Source organism: Anthonomus grandis, chromosome 8 (genome assembly GCF_022605725.1).
Source record: "Anthonomus grandis grandis chromosome 8, icAntGran1.3, whole genome shotgun sequence".
Taxonomy (NCBI): domain Eukaryota; kingdom Metazoa; phylum Arthropoda; class Insecta; order Coleoptera; family Curculionidae; genus Anthonomus; species Anthonomus grandis.
Window position 1 is genome coordinate 13682945 of NC_065553.1, and position 12110 is coordinate 13695054.

The following is a 12110-nucleotide window of genomic DNA, read 5'->3' on the forward strand; positions in this document are numbered from 1 at the left end:
AACTCTTTTTTTTCTATGGCGCTCTGACAAACTCTTCTCTTCAGTTTTTCAGCAGTTTTTTCTGTGACAGTCTATTGGTTGTTACTAATAAGATACAGCGATAATACATCTTTATTTATAAGTATATATCCCATTTTTCCAAATGCAAGCCGACGTTAGAGCAATCCTTCTTCTAATCTCTGCTGTCTAATTTTCCTTTTCTCATAAGGACTCTTCTATAAGTAACACTTCTATAACAAATAATCAAGCTGCTTATAATTACTGCTTTAAAGGAATGAAGTATCAGAATGAAATGATAGGGTAGCTGCGGCTGCCTTAGATGAATAGTTCATGAAACATCCATAAAAAACCCATAAACCCAGAGACATAATAAAATGATGATTTTTGTATATGACAGAACAAATTAATTGAGGAAAATGAATATGATTACGCACAAAAAAATAATGAGAAATGACAATTATCCTTGTAAGCTAAATTATGTAAAATACAGTTTCAGCGAAACGAAACTACCATGCTGAAGATTCTTTTCGGCTAAATCACAATAACAGTCATCTTCATTTCATTATGAAGAAATTATATGAAATTCGCACGGTTCTCGTTAGACTAATATAGATATTCTTCGTTATTCAGGTATTTTTCCCATGCACCGTTCCCCGTGCTGGTTTCGAACGCGTTCTCTTTCACGCGGCGGTCTACAACCACCATCACAAAGTTGGCAATAATAAAAAGCAAAACCGGTGCACATTCGCTGGTCGTTACGCAACAGACTTTACAGGCGTTCTACAAATTCGCGTGCTTTGTTTTGAACTTTATACTCTTCTTCCTTATTGTATAACGAGACATTCGTCAGTAGGTAGAGACTGTAAACTGCTAGATAATGAAGTGCAATCATGCGCTGTTGCACACTGCATCGAGTTGATATTATGAAGTCATTAAATGATAAAAAATGGAAATCGTTAGATTATCGCGTTGACAATATTATTTCCTATAGCAGGTAAATAATATGTATAATATAGATAATGCCTAGGATAAGGCGATAAGATATAAACCTGCAGATGAGATCTTTGATAATACTTATGGTGACTTAAGTAAATTTATAGTGACTTAGTACCCATGTCGCAATAGGCAATTTAACTAAAAAAATTACAAATCTCTCGATGGTTGTAATCCTTGTCTATGTGTCTTCCTGCATTTAGCTAAGGCATTCGATACAGTTGACCACCATAAATTGTTGGAATACAGGGAATACCGCATAAATTATTTATCTGGTCGCACCCAAAGGGTTGCCATAGGAAATATTTTTAGCGATACAAGAATTGTAAAGTTCGGTATATCTCAGGGTACAATACTACGACCTTTGTTTTTTATAATTTGCTTAAACATTTTATTGGCAACAATTTTTAAGCAGATATTATTAGCTTCGCGGATGATACAGTTTTATTTTTTACCGAAAAAAACTGGGAAATTGTAAAAAGATGTTTTTAATTGGTTTTCGAGCAAAAAATTAAGTGTAAATTATGATAAAACTAAATTTCTGCGTTTTTCATCATACATAGATGGTCTTTCAAATTATGATAGGTTAAATATTCAATTGAACGATAAGATCATAATAACTTATATTTCGGCAGTACCTAGCATAAAATATTTAGGTATTACCATAGATGAACAAGTTAAGTGGGATATTCATGTACAAAACGTTGCAAATACCTTAAGATCTTTATTGGGTAGATTCAAGTTTTTAGCTGGAATATTAAGCATTTTGCATTTTAAAATAATTTATTATGCCTTGGAAGAATCTCGTCTTCAATACGGAATTTTAGGATAGGGATGACGTATTTTTCAAATGCCTAGAAATCGTTCAGAAGAGTATCATTAAAATAATTTATAAAAAACCTAGACTATATTCCTCAGATCTACTGTACAGTGAAACAATAATTTTCGATATTCGTCAAATATCTTTTTATAATTTAACATATTTACACAAATATAAGTCAAACATTTCATTAATTACCCATCAGTATAATACAAGAAATCGTCAACAGAATTCCTCACAAACCACTACAGCTAGGAAGACATTAGGGCAACATTGTTTTACTTAACTTCTAACCAGATTTTATAATTTTTTACCAGTAGAAATGAGAGGTGTTATTCTAGGTAGCAACTCATTGGGATTGGTTAAAAGTAGGATCAAAAAATTTATTATCCTTCAAAATAGACAGCTTATTGATGGTTTGGTAAATATTAGAAATTAACATGTCCACTTATGTTTGGTCCTGTGTCTTGCTTTGGTGCAGTACGGTAATAACAGTTTTTCTGCAGGACTACAAAATACAGTAGGTCTTTAGTTTGGTAATCCTGTTATAAAAATGTTTCGTTGAATTGTTTCATTAGTTTTATGAGTTTTAATTAATTTTTATGCGTTGCAAATAGCATTGCAATTGCAATAGATTCATAGTTTAGATTGTTTTGCAATTTAGGTTTAGATTAAGGCGAAAAATACCAGCACAGTCCTCGCACAGCGTACTAGCTCCTGAGGGCTGGGGGCATTATGTATTTATTGCCGAACCAATGTTTATTAAATTTACTTACTTTGGTCACCTTTTATTAATCTTATGATGAGGTGTGTGTACTGAATCTGTAAACAGTATGGGCATTATATGAGACCATGAATCCTGAATCTCATCTTTGTCCTCTCTATTACAATAGAAATTAAAGTAGTTATTATTTTTCTAAAAGTACTGAAGAAGTACCTGATGCATGCAAAATTTCGTATCCTTTTGTTGAAATAAAAATCACCAAACTAAGATGAAAATTGTCCACAAATTGATAGAAAATGATCCTAGATCTAAGTTTTCTCAGATTATAACCAAGAGCCAAGATTACAGTTTTCTGAGATTATGACAAGGTTTGAAGAATTTATGTGAAGAATATTTGCTTTAACGATAAACTAATCAATGGAATAGTCAAGTTGTATATATTGGAATAATAAAAATCCTCATCTCTATCATGATAGATATACTCAATTTTCCTAAAATTTTTAGAATCTATATTTTTAGAAGGAAATTTGAATGACCCCACTTGATGCTGCTATTTCTACATTTTTAATTCAATTTGTTCAGTGAATTTCTTTTCGTTTTCCAGTTTTTCTTATTTTCAGATTTAGTCAAAATTTTTATAGGAAAATTATTCATGAATTGACAGAATATGATTTTTGAAGAATCTCAATGGAATAGTCAAACCACATGTGATGTAATTATAAAAATCCCTATTTGTTTTGATATGGAATTACTCAATTTCTCCAAAAATTATAGGCTCTTTTGGAAGAAAATTTGACTAGCCTTCATGTCTTGGCAGTAACTAGAGCTTGAAAACCATTATTGATTAAATGACCACTATTATTCTAAAAATGTTGGAGATCTTCATTGATAGAATGGCCACCTAGCTTACTGGACCTGACATCTTTAGAGTTTTTTCTATAGGGCTTTGTCAAGTATACAGTGTGGCCCAGGATGAGCGAATTTATTTGTAAAAATTACAAAAAATTTTGGGGTTGAAACTTGAGCGTTTGGCATCCAGCCCTGCTTGATTAAAATATAAAATTTTGCAGATGTTTATTTCTTAAAAATCATGCATGCCTTGATACGAGCACTTTTTAAATTATATGAGTAGGTAAAGTAGTATTTCTAGGCAAGATATAAAGAAGTACTTTGATTTTTACGTTTAAATTATTTATTAATATTTATTAATTATTTAAATATATATTCTCACTCTTTTAAAAGTAAAAAAAAAAACAAATAAATATTAATAGTTAAAATAATAAAAATTACTGCCCAAATTGTTTATTCCGAGCCATTACCAAATGACAGGGAATTACTAAAATAAAGAATTAGAGATGCTTGTAATTTGATTTCCATTAAAGAAATTAAAAAATCTTTTAAAATGTTTAGGAAAGATATTGAAAAATTTTTTCGGTAATGGAGGTAGCTACATTGAATAAATTTAAAATAAATTTTGTTGTTAAATTAGACGTACTATGCACATTTTATTACAAACATATTTTTGAGGATGGTTAAAAAGAGGATGGTTGGAATATTAATCCTGTTCAAAAACGTGGGTCTAATGACCTCTAACTAGAAAAAATCCATAAATTTTTCTCTAAAACCGTGTATATCCATTTTCTATTTTTTTGTCATATAAGGATTAAAAAAGAAGTTACGCTAAAACCGAGTTAAAAACGTTATGTAAACGTGTATTTTAATATCCGTGTTGTCTGACATGACTAACACGAGACTCGCATACAAATATCTCGGAATAATTTCCCAGAAACGACTTTGGCCTCTACAATGAGAGGCCATTTTCCCCGAGAGTATATTTTTGCAATTTATTATGAGTCACTCCACTCGTTTTCCTTCAACGTGGGTCAAGAAAAACCCAATATGGTACTTAGTGATAGAGTACCATATTGTTTTATTGAATTATTGCAATTACCTCCAATTAGTTTGTTAAATTTTTTTCTAGACTCTGGGTATGTTTTATATTTTAATATGAATTGTCTGACCTTGATACAGGTTAAAATAAAACAATCAATATTTCATTAGTTTAGGTTTTTTAATTAAATAATAGTTTTTTTTTTCAATTTTTATTTGTTGTCATGCATTTTAAAGATAAGGGTTATTTAGGTGACATAGAAGTATTAAATGTCTCGAGTAATTCATGTGACTAAAATTGTTTTTGGTTTATTATTTCACCGAAATTTAGGTTTTTATTCCAGTCAATTTTGCTGTGGACTGTATCGCTGAATACTCTGACCTCCAAAGGTAGCGTCTCAATGGGAAAATGGGATAAAGCAGGTTTCCTCCTTAGAACATTGAAAGGCTAGAATTAGCATTGCCGTGGAACTATCTCTGATGCAGTGATGCGAAACGCTTATGTAGAGACAAGAAAAAAAAACTTTATAATATTATAAAAATTTGTCACTTATTTTGACAGGCACAAAATAATAGTACTGTTTCCATTTAATAAAATATGAAACATTTTTTAAAATGAAATATGATACTCTATATTGGAGCGACTCGAATCCTCGTTTGTTTAGAGAAGAACACTCGCAGTATGGTGTTCATTGTATAGGTACATGTTATGTTTAGAACAAGTTCCTATTGTATAAACTAGAATTTCCCTACAAAGACGCTACTTATCAGTCAAGAATTCAATTGGACTCAAAAGTTTCAAGGTCCGAACAGAGGAATTCCTTGTTATTTTTCTTGAAGAACCACACGCCTACAACTTTTACTATACTTACATACTCTAGAGGCATTTTTAAGTACCTAACACTTAATAAAAGATCACGTACAAATTCTAGTATAGGTCGATTTTTGAAAGTGAATTTGGAGTATTTTGACTCTGAAGGGTATTTTGCCTTTTAGCTACGCTTTGTATTTTTATGATAAATACATAAATAAATAATTATTCTGAAAAAATTAATGTGAGCCGGCATTTTCGGAAATAATACTGTAGGATTTTTCTTTATGCCTTGACGTACTTGGACATGTTAGAAAATACAATAGAGCCACAAATTACCGAAATAATAGAAAATGACGTGAATTATACTGAAAATGACAATAATTTCCAACAAGATGGTGCACCATCGTATTATGTGGGTCCAATACCATAGTTTTTGGATACTTATTTTCCAAATCAGTGGATCGGCACACGAGGATTCATTGAGTGGCCTCCGAGATTTCCGGACTTAAATCCTTTAAATTACTTTCTTTGGGGGCAACTGAAAAGTAAAGGTTTTACTACAAAGCCAGATAAAATAACTCAATACTTGCTTGAAAATGTGAAGAATAGATTCGAACAAAATCTTTATTATTGCATGGAGGTAAATGGATACCACTTATTACCACATTGACCTACTTCTTTGAGGCAAATGAATTTTTATTTTAAGTTTAACGGCGTGCAATCTGTAGTCAAAGTAAAGTCTTGTTACTATGGGAACTAATTAATTATTATTTTAATAACATAATCCCTTATTATCACATAGATATAAAAGAGACATGATAAAAATCTATTATTTGCTATAACAATCGATATTTTCCTACTTACGGTTTTGATTGATAGTAGTAATGCAATAATGCTAATTGAAAATCGATTTTCATTTATGGATATTACCTTTGACGTATCCATTAATCTGATGTCTTCATTAGGATTATGAAATAAATAACCTTTAGTATCATACATAGAATAATGTATTTTTTTTTAAGTTTCTTTCATCTTTCACTATTCCCACCATTAATTTCATTTATGTATATATTATATATTTTCCGCCTTGACCCACTATTTGACCTATTAAGAATAATACTATATCACTTGATTTTGCGAAAAACGTGTGGTTATTGATGAACTCATCCGTGACTATAAAAGTTTACATTAACGGTACTTCACCTGAGAATTTTTCGATTACCATTTGCGAATATTTATGGTTTTATGTTTACCGTTTTGATTATTGCTATTACAATTTATATATATTTTTTTCCAGATTTAGTTCATTGCACTAATGAGCCAAACGTATCGATACCGCAGCTAGCAAATCTGATCATAGAAAGGTCCCAAAACACCAATTGGGTAGTTGTGTATAAGGCCTTGGTCACCTGTCATCACATGATGTGTTATGGAAATGAAGTAAGTATCTCGCTGAAAATACGCAGGAAAATATTTAGTTTAACATGTAAATAACATTTTGTAGTTTTTGGAAACGATTAACGTAAAATATATGTTCGTTTCTTAGCATATTATATGTTTAAAAACAGACACAGTAATTAAGATGCCCGACGATTTAATGATTCTGAAAATTTGTTTATTTGTTAAACTAGTTTTGCTAATTTAAAGTGTTAGTGGTAAATCGTATATTTAAATCTTCAACATATGGAAAATTATAGTGTTATTTCAAGGAAAAATTTATTATTCTTTACGAAGTTTTGAGGAGTTGTAATAACTGAAGGCATTAGTGGATTGGGGTCCAATTACAACAATTTCTTTATTCAATATCGACGTTGCCACTTTTATAAGATCAGCCTTAGGACACTGGTTTGTTCTGCATTGTAGCGAAAATGTGAAAATCACCTGTTTGTTGATATTGACCATTTTTGTCAGATTTTTAAAAACAGCTTAAACGTAGACTCACATTTTGAGTTTTTTTTAATTTGGACCCTAGTCCAAGAATTTCTTTGGATAAAGATCAATTTACATTGAATAATACCCTGTTAAAGAGACAATATGGTTTTAATTCTGATGTATGATCTAAACCATATAAAAAATAATATGGACCAAAGTAAGAAAAGTCTTGTTACATTTTTGACTTGTCTAAGGCAATTTATACAGTTTTACAAACACTTCTATTAAATGTAACATAGGAGGTAATTAAATTGCCATAATTATTAGGACCAGTAAGGATATATTCTGTTTAAAATTACTCAATATCCCTAAATCTTTACAAATCCGAGTTATTAAAATTATGTCGAATAATATTCACCATAAAAAAGAAAACAAAACAAAAAACACACTTATCAAAACATGCACATAGTGCATTAAAATAATTTATAAATACTAACAAATCTGTAAAAACTTATTTTAAGAATTAAATTGAAGGAAGTCGTCCATTTTCTCAAAGAGACCTAGATTATTGACTAAAGATGACACAAAGTCTCGGTCTCAAAAGTATTAATTAATTCTAACAGTAGGTTACACGTGTTTCGCTCATATTAAGAGCATCATCAGACCTTAAAAATTGACTACAAACAGTACATGCTTTACAGTCACATTATACACACAGTGATTTTTTAAGAATTAAATCTTTAGTTATTTAAGAATTAAATCCTAAAAAAAATCATCCTGAGACAATCTATTTACTTACTAACTTACTTTAGTACAAAGTTACTTAGTTTGGGTGCAAGAAAGAGCTGAAATGACAATTTTAAAATCGTTTCTTGATTAATTCAAGAACTGGTCACTTGAATTTTTTCCGAAATTTGGTATATTGGAGCCCACACACTCAGTATATTGGTATATTGGAGTATCAGAGTTGAAAAATTCGCAGATTTTACATGCAAGGTTTGGAAAAATCCAGTTAAACATAACGGGGCGATACATCTCTTTGTTTCTTGTTTCAAAAGCTTTTTGGACACTAAACATTCATTGAAAAGTTTAGCAGTTGATGATAACCCAAATATTTCTGATGTTCTTTCAACAAATACAGTAAGACTTCTTCTTCAAAATTAATTTTGGTTACAAATAAAAGCAACTTATGACTTGTTCCAGCCAATCTCTAAGTGGATAACATTTTTTGAAGCTAACGGGTCAACAATCTCAAAAGTGTTTATCTGCTTTTTTGAAATAAGATCTATATTACGTGACAAAGTATCAAATTTATCCGTTACTATGTTGGAATCCCAGAAAATATGTTCAATTCTTGAAAAACCAGAAAATAAATGTTTAAAACCCGTTCATCTTGCTGCTTACCTTTTAGAACCAAACCAACGTGGCAACAATTTAACTGAAGCTGAAAATTTAGTTGCGACGGAGTTCATCTATGAAACTGCAAGGCGTCATTCAAAATATTCTTCAGAATTAGGTCTTATTATGGAAGCACTTGCACAGAACAAAATTAGAGGTGGTAATCTTTTTGCTAAGGAATTCGTTATTTCCAGCGAAAAATCTATGTTTGGTGGGCAGGAATTTGCTCCAGTTCTAAAATAAGTAGATTGGCTGTAGACATTTTAAATTTACCATCGTCAACAGCCGCAACCGAAAGAACGTTTAGTACTTATGGAGTTATTCATCGGCAAAGAAGAAACAGGCTTACCGTGGAAAGATCCGGAAAACTAACATATATTGCCCATAATTATAATTTACTAAACGAAGATCATTTAAGAAGAAAAAAAGCTACTGAGGATTCTGAGGAAGAAATTGAAAAAGATCTCGGTTTCGAAATTATAGACTTCACTGAATTAACCAAGGAGAAAGTATAATCAGATGAAGAGGTTGGGGATGATGAGGATGATTTACCATTATCCACTAGTATTAGTTAAAAAGCTGTTTTTTTAATAAATTACCAATATTACCGGTAATATTACCGATTTTTAAATTATAACCATAACTAGAAGCAAAAGCAAACCGCAGGGAATTTTTAAGTGTAAATTCCTAATAAATTAAAAGTTTCTGGCCACTAAATTCTAGTGTTAGTAAAAACAAAACAAAACAAAAAAAATTTATTAAAGGGTTCTACATGACGACTGTCTGATTAAATACATAATCTTGGTCTTTTCGATAATAAGCAACAGCGAATTCTTTGAAAAATCGGTACTATTTCGAAAGTCTCGACTTTCTATGGGTATTTTAAATACCCCCAAATGCAAAAATCGCAGGGATTTAAATCGGGCGATCTTTTTCTATTATCTCCTAGACACCCGGTATATATATCGTACATTGCATATCCGTAACAAAAAACAATCTCTATTACTTTCTTTAACAAACCGAATAAAGAATTATGCTCATATGAATTAAAAAAAAAAAGGAAAATTATACATAATTTTAATAACAATCAGAGCAAATTGTAAAAGTAATCGAACTATCATGTACTCAAACTTCAAAAATATTCGAAAACGTAGTTTCCATTAACCAGTGTACAATTTCTTCTTATGTCATAATATATGAAACTTATATATTTTTGTATTGAATTAAATAAATTTTGTATTTTCTTTTTGAAACTATGGGTATTTATGAGTTGTTTGGTACAAAGATTGCATGGTAGTAAGGCTTTGATAGCAACATTTTTCAGAAATTTAAAAGATTTGATTTATTTTATTCATAAATACTATAAAAAATACTTTTTTTTGTCTTTTAAATATATTAACTAACGGTTTCAGTGACAATAATTAACCTTCTCAATTAAATCCATCATAAAAAAAAAAACAAAATAATTTTTGGGATGCTAACAACCTTTTTTTATTTTTTCTGGGATTTTTTACTTCATGGCTCGTGAGCAAAAACATAAATCACGGTTCTTTGAATAACAATTGGCGCGTTTAAGGTTAACTGAACAGAACAGTATTTATTTTTATTACGAACTCTGCATATGTACTTATATTTTGCTAGTGGTCATTTTAATAAAAGTTTCCCACATTTTGATTGACCTTATTTAATGTTTCAGCCTTTAATGGTTCGTAAAACATACAGAAATTACAGTAGACTGTTAGTAGATGAATGCTAATGAGGTTTATTATGCCTCTAACTGTTAACAAATTTTATAGACGTTTCGGTCCTAACTAGCTTTTCATAAGGGCTTACACGTCAATGCTAACTAAAAAAATCTGAATATAAGGCCTAAGAGGTGTTTTTTTTTTTATAATCATACATCTGATTACTCTTAAGGACTTTTTTTATTTGTCACTTTTTTTCTTTCAGAGATTCACGCAGTTTCTGGCCTCAAATAATAGTACCTTTCAACTAAGTAATTTTCTAGATAAAAGCGGCCTTCAAGGTGAGTCAACTAGTTTCATAATATTTTTTATATTTATCGTATTTTCAACTTTACATTAATTATATTAATGATGAAATTAATGTAATGTTGCGGAACGAGCGTCCATAAGTCATTTTAACTATATGTATATGTAGTCTTAAAATAGTGGGTTGAATAATTTAATATGTTGCTTCTAATGAGTTTAAATTTATGTTTAGGGATGCTTAATTCAAAAGCGGGTAAGTACAGTGTGTGCTATGGTTCGATTTTTTAAAGTACTTGCATGTAATTATGTTACTTTTGTTAGCATTATCATGATTTCTGGAAAGGGTGTTTCCTAAATATAATTGTGTAAATATAGATTCGAAGTCGCTTTATTTTCGAAATGCCCAATTGTCTAAAACCATTTTTAATTATTCTTTTAAACATGTAATAAACATCCTGTTGCCTTTTTTTATTTTATTTCTGAGATGCCTTAAAAATGTTAAAGTAATTTTATGTACTAATTTCTTTAGCCAATGTGTCATTAAATGTGAATTTTACTTCAATTTTAGTATACAAATCTTGGGTTTAGAAAATCGAAATCTACTAAAAATTATGTGATCTAATAGTACTCTTATGCAGAAAATATTGGTTCCCTAGATATCTAAAATTTTCATAAATTAAAAAAGTTATATTACATATTTTCGATTTGTCTAAAATTTGAAAAAAAAAATACCATAAAGTCATCACATTAAGTGGTGTGAACCCCTCGGTTAAGTCATTTTCATGCTTGGATTTCATGCTCAATCAACAGCCCCAGGAAGATCTGTTTTAATATAGAAAATTTATTTATTCATTTTAAAACATTTTTAGAAGAAAAAGGCTGAAACAGATCTCCACAGATTTTATTATTATAGAATTGATCTTTCAAATATCAATTTTGTTAGGAATTTAAATTTTTTTTGTTTTTTTCTTTAAATCCTTAATTCTCTATAGTTCTTCATTGTAAATAACATGTTTGAAAAAATACTGAACTATATGATTATTAGAAGTACTTGTCTTCCCGTTATCTACCTCACTTTCTCTCTGAGATAAGAGCATTTTAACTATAGGAATTTGGGTTTTTTAATATTTTTTAAGCGTGTGTCAATTTCCTCCCCAACACTTTCAATTTTTTTTTTAAAAGATATTTATATCTCTATTTAGAAAACTTTTACTATTTTTTTTAAAGGAAATAATCCATCATCATCATTTTAAGAATAGTCAGAACTATGGAGGACTTTCAGTTGAATATATAGTTTTGTTGAGTTTACTTACTGGAAGTTAAAACTGTTACTTAAGGATATGTATTTGATCCTTTTTTTAAGAAAGTAAATATACCAAAGTTGGTGGATATTTACATACACATATTGTGGTCCTAATGCTTCGAACAAGTCTTTTTAAAGCGATTATTCTCGAGTGGACTAAGAAGGTAAAAAAAAAGAAAAAGAGGTGATATAGGTACTGTCAAAATATCAGGAAAAACGATTATTTGCCGTAGAACACCTTGTTATGAACATGCCCAATAGAGAAGTAAAGCATTCAATGCTGTTTCAAACTTACGTCTTTAATC

General features: G+C 29.9%; 1 protein-coding gene across 6 annotated transcripts in view; it reads left to right on the forward strand.

The window, feature by feature from the left end:
* The window catches only part of LOC126739201 (phosphatidylinositol-binding clathrin assembly protein LAP), a 48673-nt gene that overhangs the window by 14321 nt on the left and 22242 nt on the right, over positions 1-12110 (forward strand). For 4 of the 6 annotated variants that reach the window (XM_050444770.1, XM_050444771.1, XM_050444773.1 and 1 more), the window contains exons 2-4: positions 6539-6681; positions 10462-10537; positions 10735-10755. In XM_050444770.1, coding sequence (XP_050300727.1) covers positions 6539-6681; positions 10462-10537; positions 10735-10755 — 240 coding nt within the window. The remainder of the gene's footprint in view (positions 1-6538; positions 6682-10461; positions 10538-10734; positions 10756-12110) is intronic. The other 2 variants (XM_050444772.1, XM_050444775.1) reach the window with 1 other exon arrangement.